Consider the following 15,955-nt stretch of genomic DNA (forward strand, 5'->3'; position numbering starts at 1 on the left):
AGCTGATCGACAGTCTCACCCCATCTGCATTGAGCGCACATAAGGGCAAAAATGGCGTCAGGTATAGCTTACGTCTCTATGGCCCGTGTACAGCTTCGGAAGGAGAGCGAAAACGCATCTGTAAGCTGATAGGGTGTCAGTTCTCAGTAAATGTATGTCGTCACTACAAACGTGAAAATAGCAACAAACGACTTCAAAGTGCATTTAGTGCACGAAGGCTGGCTCTTTGGGAAATCGATTCTCACATATTTAAATGGCTCGAAAAGGCGGACTCGTTCACTGTGTGTAGGCCACTCATATACGCAACGCAGTGCCTTCTGACAAGCATTGCATACTGGATGATAACGTTATTATAACAACCTTGCTTCTTCTGAGAAACGAAGAATTTTTCACGGATACTGGCAACTGCGTCTTTGATCGACTGCTCTGCGAATTTTTTGGTGTCCGTCACGAAGCATCAGCTCTGCAGACAAGGTACGGACATTTTGTATATAGAAATCGTGTTTTTAGCTTATTTAGAATTATATTTCCAAATAAGCCTACGTGCATTTGCCTAATGTAGGTATCACTAACGGATCAATGCTTTAAAGAAGTTGAAGTTCCCGAGCAAAGTAATGACGCCAGCTGAGGAAGAGAGAAGTACGATAAAAAAGTTTTAAAGGCGTCGTGTACAATCTATACTCCTTAGGAGCGCGCACTAGCACTCCTGAACATGCATTCCAGCAGTAATAAAATTGCGCTATCTCATGGGCTGCCTAAGAGATTTGAAGAAAGACGCCTAAACTGGAAGCATGTATACATGGCAGAAACCATATCAAATAGCTAACAAACACAATCAAGCCTAGTTTTCCATCGTTTCAAGAGGAGCCGCGACTTCATTACACTATCGCGTTACCACAATTTTAGCACCTGGGATGAATAGAATCAACGGTTTGTTTCACAGCTCCAAATGCTCCAAGAAAGCATTTTTACAGCAGTGACAGCCCGTGAAGTTATCGTTCTCGTCTGTAACGGAGAATGAATAACTTAGCCGCGAACACAATTGTTTAAGACTTCCAGTGACGATGCCTGGTCTTACTTTTGAGTTTAGATTCTGCTAATCGCCACAATCATGGTCGGTTGTACTCTCGCTGATATACGGCTGTGAAAGCGACGCGATGTTCTTTGGCCTTTTTAGCGAATCAGACGGGGTACATAGTCGCCCCGTCAGCCATTCAGAGCTAACACGGAGGCGAATTTAATAATATGGCAGCAGTTGACTGTATGTACGTGATAGCACACCACAGGTCCGTTGTTTGCTGCATTCAAACGCTTTTGCGGTCAGTCCAAGTTACGACTCAACCGTAGGTTCACCACCACCGTCATCGGCCTATTTGTGTGCAATGTAGACCGCACATTTCTCTCATCAATTTTCAATTGCAGCATTGGGCTAGGACAGTACTTGGGAGGCAGACCACCTGGGAACACCATGGATGACACTCTTCTTTTTGGCGCTAAGCCGTGCTCCTTTAAGGGTTGCCCACTACAGCGACAACATTTCCCTTCTCATGAAGGACCACTTCTCAATTAGAGCGGCTAGCGTCAGCAGACTCCGTCAATATGCCCGCAAATTTCGTAATCTCATAGCACCACCCTCGGGTATACTCTCGACTGCGCTTATCTCCCTTGGCATCCATTCTGTTACTCCAGTATAGACCACTGTTCTGCACGTTACATGACCTCCACTAAAAGAAGTAGTCACTGCCACTGACTGACACTCCACGGCAATTCGCGGAGTGTCAGTCAGTCCTACACAGTCTCGGGAAGCTTAATGCGCCTATCACGAAAACAATCACTAAAATGATCACGATATCAATAAGGCTATTGAACATCACTTTAGTTTTCTGCGTGTCATTTTTAAAACCTACCCTTTCACGTTGCTCTTTACGTTTCCCACTCTCTTGTAAATCCTTTACCTCGCTTGTAAAGTCGATGGCTAACGCTGTCTTGTTTCAAAGTTAGCTGTTCATTCATTTTTAGGTGCACGTGCATTATCCAATACTATAAGAAAGTATTCGAAAAATACTTCCTCGTTTTGAATAAATGCTTTCTATTTTATAGCAGAATGGGATAGCAGGATATTTGACTCGTTATATCAATATTTCGATTGGTTCCGTACCCATATATGTTTGGTTAAACTTCCGGAACGAAGAGTTCACACGAACACGACGAAGCATACTTTAATGCATCAAACGTCATCAGAAATATTAAGAAACTCGTTGAAAAGGCAAGCAGACTTGTCCAGCTATAATGTGGAATGGCAGAAATAAAATGTCTACGGATGCCTAAGGAGACTCCTGCGTCAGAAAAACTAATGTTTCAAAACAACTCAAAGGTTATATTTCCACTTTACGTGCACGTCATCGAGCACGTAAGCGTCGGCCTCAAGTGACCGTTCAAGCGTTCGAGACCTGAAAAACACGCGAGCAAGGCATGTGTGCATCCCCTCCTCCCCGCTTTTCCGCATCCTCAACTAAACTATACTCTGCGATACGGTATTTTGCTGTGTTTAGAGACTTTTCAGATGTCTGCCTGTCCTCCGAAGGCTGTATTTCACGTCTGAGCTATGCAGCGACAGACTGTCTCACTACTTTCATACCGAGCGTTCCTTCGACCTCTGAGAACTCCTTCGAAAGATGCAGCTTACATGGACGGTGGCTTAAACCAAACATCTTGCACCTCTATGGGCCGCTGGGCGGTGCTCGCTACTTTCTTCTATTTTTACATTGATTTCATCCTGTTCTCAATGTGAAACTATACAGCGGCCTTAGAGAGCGTTAAATATCCTCTGCCGGGAAGCTTTCCTTCCAAACCCTGTTGAGAGATATCCTATCTAATAAATGTGTTTCCCTACGGGGCTGGGCTTTTGTGGCTTGTCCGCTACCGTTCCTTTGTGTTTACTCTCTGTGCTTGCTTTGTGTTTTCTGAAATAAAAGTTTGTTTTAAAACGCACTAATTTTCTTCAGGTTTCTGTGAACGTGGTCAGGCCTGTGTCCATTGTGCTGCTATCAAGCGGCAATGTTGGTAACGCGTTAAAGTGGCAGAATCGGTGCTTGCGATGGTGTGGTAATAGCAATTGTACATCGATATGGAGCGTAATTCACAAAGTCTTTTGTGATCGCGATCACTAATACTACGCCCGCCACCACGAATGCACAGCACTTACTGTTTTTGACCAAATGCTCGTATATGGGCGTTTTTGTAAATACGTGGGCGCCGGTTCCAGCTAACACATAGTAAATAACTGTGAAGTTATTATCACGTGACATCAGCATTGGCGACACTGCTGAAGCGTTTTACGGTTTTCACTAGCATCAGCCTCACTTACAGATAGGGTGTGTTTGATGCTGCCCAGACTAGTTAGTTTGTGCGCCGTAGTTTTCGACCAGTGGTACGTACTGGTACCCGGATTCTTGGTTGACAGGCCTAGGATCCGTGTACAACTGTCTTAAAGTCTTTAAAAGTAATTTGTGCAGTGTTGTAATTATTACATATACTTCGTACGCGAACCGAATTTATTTTTACACGGATGGTTCCATCTCGGGAAGTTCGATGGGCGAGGGCCTCTGTGATGCCATCTCGATCGGTCGTCATCGATTTCAAGATTTCGCACATGACGACATCTACGGGTTCCGAATTCGCCGCTCATAAAACCGCCTGTGCAATTATATTGAAAAAGAGCCCCCTTACAAATGGTCAATGTTCTGCGACTCTAAGGCAGCCCGTCAAAACGTGGGAAAATTATGACGTGGAAATTACGACCAAGTGGTGTCCCAAATCAACGAAATTTGCCATTCAGTTGCTTATACAGTATATGATATAATCTTTCAGTGGCTTCCGGGACATTGTGGCATCGTTCGTAACCACCGCATCGATGACGCTGCCCCATATGCTGGAGCACCGCTGGTGCACCGACACTCCGTATACCTTTATCAAGAGTAGACACTGCAAGAGGGCTTCGCCATCTCGCGCGTATTATCACGTTGAGTCATTGGCCCGCTCTGAAAAACGCCCACCGTCGCTTATGTAACCTCGATCCATCTTGTGAACAACAGTCGCCAATTTTTTTTTAACTCGCAGTTTCGCCCGAAAGGCGAAGCATCCATTGCGATAGCAAATTAGTGGACAGCTACTCGTATACGAAGTAAGGATAGTAGTTTTACCGGTCGTATAAACTTGTAAAAATAGAAATACTAACTAAATGAACAAGCATGGTGTCACACGCACAAGCAAACATGAATGCATCTCACTCGATGACCGCGGAAGTTCGCTGTCAAAACGCTGGAGTCTAAAACGCTTGAGCGAATTGACCTTCGTGCTGCGTCTCGCATCAGTGCGAACTAAGCCGCAAAAACACAGCGCACGGCGGACTGTGTCCCCAACGCAGATGGCTTTCAAAATAGAGCAGAGCGAATAGAACACCCCCCCCCCCCCTGCCCTCCCCCGGAGCCTTGCGCGCGACGGAAGACTGCGCGCTTCCTCCCTTGCGTGCGCGAGATTGAGCCGCAATCGCCGGCTCACCCTCGCAGGCTTTCATTCACAGATGCAGCATACGGCGCACGGCGACAATTTTATATCAAGGTGACGCCACGGCAGAAATGCACCTGGAGTGACCATATAATTGCTATCGCAATAAAATACTTCACGACGTGACACAACACTGCTGTGTTTTGGCTATGGATGGGAATAGCCTTCACTAGCTCATACAGCTATCGCATTGGAATGAATGGCTGGCTCACCCATGTGCGCTAAGCGCAGATGTGAATAGATCATCGATCATCTACTGTGTTGCTGTTCTCGCTTCGACAAACAACTCCAGGATCTGCAGTGTGCCTTGATGAGACTGGACAGTCTGCCTTTTACAGAAGCAAAGGCCTTGGAAGCCTGGCCCCCAAGCTCATCAGCCCAGAAAGCCACAAGAGCTCTTCTAGAGTACAGGAAGGCGGCAGACTATAGTGCCCGAATGTAGATACGGTGTACCTTGTCTAACGCGTGTGATTGACCTGGACTCAAGTTTTCTTCTTTTTGTTTCACTTCCCCGTGTCCTCCAAAAGGTAGGGTAACAAACTGGACAAAATATAGCTAATCTCCCGGCCTTTCCTTCCTTCCTTCGCTCTCTCTCTCGGCTAGGGCTTTGCTATGTGGCCGCCATGACATTTATATCGTGTTCTGACAGCATCACCACATACTCTTATAAGTCCTTTGCAGTGAAGCATGTCAAGGCGCGGAAGTTTTTTTTTTTTTTGTATTGTGAATGATTGCGACCATTGTTCAACGTTTGCTTTGGTGAATCACTTTGATATTTAATAAAACCTACTTGTGGCAGATGCGGGCGTGTCACAGTTGGCTCGCATGAAGTCTTGTTTGCGCAACGGGCTTTCGATGTAGGTGTATGTCATACTCAACATAAGACAAGAACAATGAACGCCATCTTGAAGCAGGAGATGTGCTTATGACAATAAAATTATTTTGTAGATCTTGCATCTCTAGACTACCTACAGTATTAGTCACCTCCGCATGTGCCAGAGTCGGGAGCGTGAGTACTGAGTATGGAGAGAGTGAGTACTGAGTACACATGGGATGATAAACAGGGACACTATTTAAACCGCTGCACTTCAAGTGGTGTACTAGTGCACGAATCGCTTTTTGTGCCAGTGACGGGTGTAGCCACGGTTCGAGTATCTTTGACTCAGATAACGGTCTCGAGTCCAGTCGGTTTAAAGTTGTCCTGAGAGAGGGTCGTTGTACGTCGTAGCGAGGACAGATACTCGATTACTTCCTCGCAGGTACTCGATAATTTCCTCGCAACTACAGGAGTCGCACATCGGGCTTTCGGTCATTCCCATACGATACGAGTAAGCGTTCGTGAATGCCACTGCCAGCTACAAGCGGCAGCAGCAAGGTTGCTTCGCCGCGGGAAAGGCAGTTGTAGCCGTAGCAAGGGGTCCAACTTGTATAATCGGCAATTGAAGGCACTTGAACTCCATAAAGCTTGTGACTTTTTGCGTGCAAGCAGACGAAGTTCCCTGGCAGCATCCTGTCCTCGCCAAAGGTATTGGACGCGTCTGGGTGTCTTCGTGGGCAGATCGGGCAGCCCTGTCAGCAATGTCGTTGCCGACGATGCCACAGTGAGCAGGAATCCACTGGAAGACTATGCTGTGCACTGTTTCCAGAGCATGGTGATGTACTTCCCTGATATCGGATATCATCTGCTCGTAAGTTCTGTGATGTAAGGCTGACTTGATACTGTGAAGAGCTGCCTTAGAGTCACAAAAGATGACCCATTGTGTTTCAAATTTTACCATGATCTAGCTGCGCTCAAGTGCTGTATTTCCACTTAAGGAAGTAGGTATAGGAAGTAATGGTCACATTCGCACCTAAAATTTTCATATTTGAAACACTTGAAATACTTTTTCAGATTTTCAAATTTGATTTCAGTTTCTGATATAAAATGCCGATTTTCGCATATGGGTATTTCGCGCCTTGATCTTTAAAGACCATATTATGTGCCATAGCTAAACGTTTCTGTAAAAGTTAGTGCAATAAGATTGTACTACTCTTTGTAAACATATAATTAGCGTAATGTTCTTGAAATTAGTGTTTGTTACACATAATAGTGATCTTTATAAACAAATGCGAAAGACAGACCTAAATTTCCTGCCATTTCTTTATATAACGTACAAATAAAAGCACAGAATTCTGCTATCCTGGGGAAACATAAGAGATTATTTGTATAATCTGTATACTTGTAAAATTACACCCCTTAAATCGGTCCGCTGTTTATAGTAAAGTTCATGCGTTAATTGCACACTGTTCTTCATCCTCTACTTATGGGCTGTGTATTTTTATGATAAAGTTAAACAAAAACATTGTACTACGTTGGTTGCTATCGCTTTTCTCGATATCGGTTATGAATGAAAAATAAATATTAGTACTATTCAATTTCTAAACCAAACTAGGTTACCGCAGAAGCTGAAACCGCTCATTGCCACAGAAACAGTGAAATTATTCACAAACGGGTTCGCAAGTAACTGACATTGAAATGTGTATTATACCACGGACGCAGAGTACATTTCTAGAGCATTCACTAGAAGGCAAGCAAATATTTATTTAGGCCAAGGAGTGCACGGTAAGGGGTTGCTCACTCAACATAAGCGCAAATGCACAGCACGGGCATGAAGCAATGCGCTAATGAGTTATGAAATCTTAATAAATACGAGTTGACGCGTTCGAGCGCTTGTGTACGTCAATACATCATTCCAAGAAAAGTGTCTAGCCTTTTGGGCTTATCTTGTATCCAAACAATAATCGTCATCTCGCCAGCGTGCCCTTTTAAAACGATATAGCTTTTAAAGCGAATACATTTATCTGTCTATTTCGCCCGTTTTCGTGGTTGGCGGTTGGAGTTTTGATACGACAGCACCAATGTAAAGGGCACGCGCTCTCGCGCATGTTGACTCACGTGCTGTCGGTCTTGATCTTTTTTGGCGTCAGATGGTTTAGACGCCTATGCTTCTTTTTTTTTTTTATGGATGCTGTAGTGGAGCGACAGCCCTCTTATTTTCTCGGCGCCCTGTTCCCTTGTGGCAGCAGCGGTAAAGGGCTCCGGTGGTGGGAGAGGAGGACGGCAGTCGCGTCCCAGATGTGCTGATCAACGGCTATTTTCTTCGGAATTACCCAATGAAACAACAAACGCTACCTAAATATCCTCACTGTAACAAACATACGTCATTAAGCGCACCATTCTTTAAATATAAAGCGAATAGTTTTTAGGAGTGTTTGGCTATTCGCTTATATTGATAATTATTGTCGATTGTTTCCGCGCGATATTTTTTTTTGTAACGTTGCGTGTGCGCCTCCCGGTTATGAACGGCACGCGCGCAATGAAAGTGACATAGCATTCTTGACCGGAAAGTAACTAGCGCGGAGTTTTCATATGAACTTTAAGTTGAGGGTTGCATTCTCGTATCTTGAAAACTATAATACAGTTCAAATTTTTTGGTGTTCACACACACACACACACACACACACACACACACACACACACACACACACACACACACACACACACACACACACACACACACACACACACACACACACACACACACACACACACACACACACACACACACACACACACACACACACACACGCACGCACGCACACACGCACGCACGCACGCACGCACGCACACACGCACGCACGCACGCACGCACGCACGCACGCACGCACGCACGCACGCACGCACACACACACACACACACACACACACACACACACACACACACACACACACACACACACACACACACACACACACACACACACCACACACACACACACACACACACACACACACACACACACACACATATATATATATATATATAAGAACGGAAAACGTTTGGTAGATGCCTTTTGCCGTTTATTCGATTTTTAATTCTCAGGGTATTTCGAAGTGTGTACTTGTGTAAATATAAACAATTATTGAATGTCACCTAATAAAAAAATCGGTATTAAATACAGCTGTTTAAAAGGTCAAAAACTTCATCTGCGAAAGAAGGCTCACTCTTGCACAGAAGTCTAAAGCATGTGGCTTTTCAGGTATGTGGTGCACTTCTGGTGTCTCTTATACGTGATATCCACATTCTGAGAGAAGACTTTCAGCGTAACTAAAGAGCAAGCGGAAAGGTGTGTATACATATAGTATATAGTGTGCGGGTCGTTGGTCGTCCGCAACAACAATTTATGTTTTAAAATGTGATCACCCACTTCATGTGTTGTTTCTCCTTTTATTCAAGTTTGATGCAGGACTACTGGATTATTTAGATGGATCCCCAATGCACGCAACATATCTTGGCTCCTCTGTGACTAAAACAATATCGATAAAATCTCAGCGTAGTACATCGCTTATGAAGCGAAGCGTTCCTTGCCTCTTTGCCCGGGGTTTGGCATTCATCATTTCTTCACCATATATATATATATATATATATATTGTTCTCGTTCGTTACATAACGAGGGCTCGAATCCGGCAGGATTGATGCCTTCATGTAGCATATGTGGGTTTATTGACCATTTGCCATCACCCAAAAAGATCACGTGCTCGTGAAGCCTGCGGGAGAAAGGATGTTCCACATGCGCCGTCATGGTTTGTAAGTGGTGGCGTTGGCTAACACTCCCAGGGTTAGTTCTAGTTGGAAGACATAAATACCCCAGAAAGTGGATGGGAGAATGGCTCCGCGGTAGCTCAATGGTAAGAGCATCGCACACGTAATGCGAAGACGTGGGATCGTTCCCCACCTGCGAACAGTGGTTTTTTTCATCCATTTTCATTTCCATTAATTAATCAGTTCGTTAATTCAATTAGTAAGTACAAGTAATTTCCCCGATGTTGTCCTTGGTGTCATTGTTTGTTGGCTTCTTAAGATATATATATATATATATATATATATATATATATATAAATTATCTTATACAGGGTGTGTTTTTTAGCTGCACAAAATAAAAAAAAACGGCCCGTGGCAAATAGCGGAATTCTACCCTTGGTCTAAATTACTGGATGACACGACCACTACTTCTGCGAGAAATCAAAATGCCTAATTGAATAATTAACAAAGTTCCGCTAATTAAAATTTCCATTGATTACTTCACGGCACATATTTCAATCTACCAAATATAGTCGGTGAGTTCGCAGGGCGTATCCACTTGGAACGAATTCTGAGGACTGCACCATGTTTCTAGATATTAATTTTGAAGGTGTCCGACGGAATGCAGTCCTACCCGACATGTTAGCACTGGCATATAGAATGCAATGATTGCACAAATTTATTTTCAACGGCAGTGCGAAGCTCCCAGTCGAACCTGGCATGTGTACTCCAACACATTTTTATTCTTCTGTAAATATCCTTCGCATGATCAGGTTCCTATGTGTTTAATTGACCTAGATAAGCATAGTCCTGCACAGACTCTTGAGGCTGACTGGCGATCATGAATTCTTGTTCTCTTGCCAGCTAGGCTATTGAACATTACTTTTGTCTTCTGTATATTAATCTTCAACCGTACTTTTACACCTCCTTGGTTTAGGTATTCAGTCGTTTGTTGCAATTCATCCTCAGTGTTGCTGAATAGGACAATGTCATCTGCAAACAGAAAGTTGTTGAGCTATTCGGCGTTGATCCTCACTCCTAAGCCTTCCCAGTATAATAGCTTGAATATTTCTAAGCATGCAGAGAATAGCACCGCATGCATTGTATCTCCTTGCCTGACTCCTTTCTTGATAAGTAATTTCTACTTTTCTTGTAGACAAGCAAGGTAGTTGTCGAATATTTGTAGATATTTTCCAAGATATTCACGTATGCCTCCGGTACTCCTTGATTATTTGATGGCTCCATGACTGCTGATATCTCTATTGAATCAAATGCCTTTTCATAATCTATGAAAGCCACCTAGAGAGGTTTATTGTACTCCGTAAATTTCTCAATTACCGGATTGATGGCATGGACGTGATCAATTGTAGAATATTCCTTCTGGAAGCCAGCCTGTTCTCGTGGCTGACTGAAGTCGAGTGTTGTCCCGATTCCATCGGAAATTATTTTGGTGTGCGTATTTGGTCTTATTTGGTCTTATTTTGGTATTTGATGTACCTGATTTTAAATAGGATTTAGCCATTCGGCATGTGCAACTGTGTGTGTGCATGCGTACTTGGCCAGTCTCCCAGAATGTGTATGTGCCATTCCAGATAGAGCATGTGCTACAGTGACACAGTGGGTATAGATGTTTCAAGCATATTTACACGTGCTTGCTATTGTAACACAAAGGTTATAGAAGTTCTGACTTTTGCGGTGCATAAACACACCCATTGCATGAGATTACACGTTGCATGGGAAGGAAATAAACACAGTTGTACGCATCGCCGTTTGTTGTAAAGCATTTATTTAACCGCTTCACTAAAGCTTCGCGTCACATATATTCCAACATATGTATGGGATTTGCATAATTTTCCCAGATGATTGTGGAGCCTGTGCTTGCATTCGCCATTTCCAACAACGTCGATACAAACCTTGCATGTTTTTTCGGTCAAGCATTTATGCATATATGTATACCTCTGTCTCGCACAATATACCTACATAAATTATTGTTTTGTGCAATCCTTCCACACTTATTTCGGCTTCATATATATTTATGCGTATGTACACAGACACATTGGGAGGCAGAGCTATACAGTTTCGCTGTAAAAACGAACGAATTGTACTTTGCATCTTGTAAAGATTATGATTATATGTACGCTATCTGCCGTAAAAGATCCCAGGCCAAAGCACTGCTACCTGAAATCGTTCAACGTCGCTATGCTCGCTGGCGCTGACATGCACCTTTCTGCGTGTAGAGCTCTGCAAAAGACCTTGACGTTTCCATACTGCAAGATTTCGCGACCGCAGCACTGCCACAGAGCACTATCTGCTGCTGCCGTGAAAACTTTGTCCTCGGAAGTTTCTCGACAGGCAGCACGTACATGTTAGCCTTCTTTGTGATTTAAGGTTTCTCTTGTTTTTTTCTAAGAGCACTGAACACTCCACTTTGGTTCGAATGTAGAATGTTGCCTGTATAAGCACTTTGTTTTGTTGTACAATTAGTGTCGCTATCGCACTATATTTTGACGGTATCACTAGGTCGTGGAAGATTAGGTAACTGTGGTGAAAGCAAGAGAAATGTGCGAACTGCACTTCCATGTTCATTTCACAGTTCTGAGTTCCGACTTTTCCCCTTTTTTATTCAGTCTTTGCAGTGGGAACTTCAGTGCTCCTGAATCGCCATATATACCACGTGGCTAACATTCGTGGCATACACATTGCTCTCCGCTGTGCGTGCCGCATGGCCTGAAGGACCACGCACAAACGCGAGTCTTCGACCATGAAGCGACTCTCCACTGCTGCTGCTGTTGTGCTCTTCTTCTTGAATAGCTTGTGCCATAGCGTATCTGAGAAAAAAGAAGACACAGTGACCTCGCAATTGAATCTGACGATTATGCATACCAACGACATACACTCGCACATCGAGCAGAGCACAAAATACGGCGGAGTGTGTCCCGAGGATGATATGAAAAAGAATAAGTGCGTCGGAGGTGTCGCCAGGATTGCTGCCAAAGTAAGTACACCCGTGAAGGAAGATCGCTGCAGTTAAATGTGGAACCTAGCATGTAGGAAAGCGCCATGCGCCAGTGTAGTAGCGGTATATCTGTAAACGGTAACGTAGTGTATTGTGCGTATATATCATGCCTCTATCGTGAAAGAAAATACTCTTTTTTGTGTATGCATTGAACCTCCGGGACAAAAAGTGTATGCGCACCGTCGTTCGCATGAGTTGCAGAGTGCCGTGCGTAGACAAAACAAAGCCAAGCGCGTGCTATTGCGGGCTTCTTTCAGACTTGGAAAAAACAGTTATGTAGCTCGTATAGAGCAACTGAAAGATGTATCGGGAATTCTTTATGATGGCCTACAATTTGCTGATTGAAAATTTCTCTGATTATAATATTTGAAAGATTAATTAATAATAATGACTAATTACGTAATTACGCGAAATCTATAATTTAGTCTGACTTGCTCCAAGCGACGGCAAACAACATTACCTTGGTTCTGTCCAACAACGTCACACTAGCATATTTTTAAATTGTTCCACAAGTTACCTGGGTCATCCTGCATAAAACACCTGTTTCTCATTACAACTGCATGGCTGTGTCCAGTTCGCGCTATTTAGCGTGACCAAATCACATTTCAGCAGTAACACACAAAAAAGTACGGTGTTTCTCCAGTGCTTAGGTAGAAAGATGTGTTAATTGCCCCTTTTGAACGGTTCCTGCTACATATGTACAGCGCTATCTTTATATTGTGTGATTAATAGGGTGTAAACCATTTGAGGAGCCATATCAGCTCTAGGAAGACCCAGGGAAATATAGAAAAGAAAGAAAGGAAGCAGGGATCTTAACCAGAAGATCGTCTGTTTATTGTCTACCCTATACGATGGGAAAGGTGAACAGAGGAACAAAAAGAATATATAGAGACAGGAAAGCGGTGAATGCGTGCAGTTTCACATACAGCACCAATCACTTGAAGGCGTTTATACAAGCCAGCTGTTTTCAACAAGCACAAAAGAGCCTTAACTTCCTTCTGGGTCGATGATCGGTGACAAAGGAGTTTCAGTATCGGTATATGGACAGTGGACAATCGTCAGTCGCAACAATTCATTGAACATTGATTGCCTTTGTATATAAAGTCGAGGACAGTGGCACAATATGTTGTCTATACTTTATTAGCAGTCACAGAGATCCCATGCAGAACTGAAACACTCCCGTTTTCTTTCCGAGGTACAGCTTTTTGATTGTAATCAGTGTGCCATAAGATAGCACATTGTAGACGGGAGCCTTGATAAGGTATCGAGTATGCGCGATGATCGCGTATATATGTGGGTTTCCAATATGGCGGATAAACAGTTGGCAGTTAGCGCTTGTGTGAAAATTTGGGGGGAATCCTTTCCTGGGGTGTTTGTGAGTGCGTGTGCGTGCGTGTGTATCAGTGTGTTCTCTTGGGCCCTGAAGCGAGTTTCTAAGACAAGACCATATATCTTGCGACACGGCTTCCATAAGTTGTGGGAGCGCGGCGTACATCTGCGCCGTCAATAAAGGTTATAAACGAGCACCAAAGCAGGGGGGAAGAGGCTACGAAACTTCGCTTTAAAAAATCACAGGCCAGCGCGGCACCCGCAGTACAGTCACAACATAAGCTGGAGGAGCGGCTCCGTATAGGAGCTCCATTTTCGGCAGCACACACTAAAGGGTGTTCGCGGCGGAGTCTCTTTGCGTAGTTTTCACGAGAATGAACTAAACTCTCCACCCGTCGTCGACGGTGAGCTGCGGCTTGTGCTGCTCGCTTGGTCTGCTGAGCCCGACGTTGCCTGGTTGCAGCCGCGCGCGTAGCTTTACGATTCGTTTCTTCAGCAGTGGTTCGAGGAGGCACCATAACGTGTACCGAAGAGTTATCACATGTATCGAGGCTACGTGGCGCAGATGTAACGTTCCTTGATATGTGGCACGGTACGGTGCAACTACTACATGTCGTGACTCTTGGAATTAAGAGATAGAGAAAGAGAGAGATAATTTATTAGAAAGGCAGAAAGGTCGGCCTGAGCGAGCATGCGCTAGCCTGCTACTCTGCACAGGGGGAAAATGAAAGGGGACAAAAAATGGAATTAAAGCTTGTCGTATCAACGCTACGCGGTGCGCATCTCACATCGCGTGACATGTGATGATACGATGCTCCTGCTACTGCTGCTGATGATTTATTTTCATTCTCTTTGAAACGGGGCGCTCAGAAATAGTCACGTAGCCAGCCTGCTTGATTTATTCAGGTATGCCCTAAAGATGTTTTTCTTTTTTCATTCTATCAGTTTTGCACACATCTGCTTAATATTCTTTTCCTTCCTCAAAACTTCTCTAGCTACGTTGTACCGCTCCCTATGCAACTGCTACATGGCAGTGCAACCTGGGGCAATAATATGCAACTGCAATGCAAGGTGTGCACGTATCGATACTACGCGGCGCGCATCTCACATAATGTGACTCCTCGCGCGCTAGGACGCGTGCATATATAGGGCATGTTTCCGCAATAGCTAGCAAGCGCTGGCGTGGCGCAGATGGTAGAGTCGCCGACTCCAGCGTAGAAGGCCCGGGTTCGACCCCCGCGGTAACTGGGCACTTTTCTTCTCATTCCTGGTGATAGCTGCGATGGACACAAGTGGCGGCGGCGGCGGACAACATCATCAACCGAAACGGCTATTGGAAGGAGCCCATAACAGCTTACGCTGTAAGAACTAGGTGAATACAGCTGCGCGTTATAATCAGTGAACCTGCGGAGTTCCTCCACCGTGGTGGCCATAGAGCGAATGCTTGAAGGGCGGTGAGAGGATTCCTTTCACACAGAATCACGCGCTTCGTGACTCCGAGAGTATGTGACCCAACTGTTACCAAATCTGTGGATATACTCTGCATGGTCACAGATTTTTCTTTCATGGTCACTCACTTCGAAGGATGTTCATACCATGTCTATTAGCACTAACTTACAAGCTAGACTTCTAACAACCATTTGATTAACTTGTAGGCTATTTCCCCTTGCGATTCAAACAGAGCACCAAATTTCTGGAAACCATGGATCTTTTCGACACGCCCAGCACTTATGTGTACTTGCACCTCCACAATGCTCTATGTTTTACTATAACGGCGTTTCTCTTGCCTTTCACCTCGATTGTCGTGTTCTTGATTTCCCACGTAATTCGCTTTCTATTTAAACCATACTACAATGCATTTGTACTCTGTGACCTTCGATGTACCGTTTCCACGTATTCTGACCGCCTGGTCAAAGGTAGCATGATGCCTGATATCTTTACACTGAGCTTAAGATTTAGATCTCGCCCTCCTCTTCGCAAATATCTATGAGAAGCTGAAAATCCTGCTGACTGTCTGCTTACAGAAAATATCATCTGGGTACCTTAAACGCGAAAGGCGTTGCTCTACAACCACACCGTTTTATTTATTTGTAGGCTAAAAGCTAACTTACTCGATCACCACGAGCTTAGAATGCTAGCATCTGTCCCCTATCTTGCAGGTTAAAGAACTGAAATCTCAATATCCCGGTGCACTATTTATGAATGGTGGAGACTTCTATCAAGGAACTCCATGGTACACCATATTAAAGGACAAGATAGTTTCAGCAGTTATGGCGGCAATGCGATACGACTACGTGGTAAGCATATCATTTTGATCTCTGCTCGTGTAATGTTAGACGTTAAAGGGACGTTGGCAAAAATTCATATATTGTAATTATACTTCCTTTTATAACTGGTGTTGAGATGATCCGATACCTAGAAG

General features: G+C 44.2%; 1 protein-coding gene across 2 annotated transcripts in view; it reads left to right on the forward strand.

The window, feature by feature from the left end:
- Positions 1-296: 296 nt before the first annotated feature.
- LOC119440626 (protein 5NUC) overlaps positions 297-15,955 on the forward strand; it is a 31,536-nt gene continuing 15,877 nt past the window's right edge. Inside the window, exons 1-4 of one of the 2 annotated variants that reach the window (XM_037705521.2) lie at positions 297-474; positions 8,647-8,733; positions 11,816-12,183; positions 15,693-15,830. In XM_037705521.2, coding sequence (XP_037561449.1) covers positions 11,950-12,183; positions 15,693-15,830 — 372 coding nt within the window. In that variant the 5' untranslated portion in view covers positions 297-474; positions 8,647-8,733; positions 11,816-11,949. The remainder of the gene's footprint in view (positions 475-8,646; positions 8,734-11,815; positions 12,184-15,692; positions 15,831-15,955) is intronic. The other variant, XM_049662069.1, reaches the window with a different exon arrangement.

Source organism: Dermacentor silvarum, chromosome 2 (assembly GCF_013339745.2).
Source record: "Dermacentor silvarum isolate Dsil-2018 chromosome 2, BIME_Dsil_1.4, whole genome shotgun sequence".
NCBI classification, from domain to species: domain Eukaryota; kingdom Metazoa; phylum Arthropoda; class Arachnida; order Ixodida; family Ixodidae; genus Dermacentor; species Dermacentor silvarum.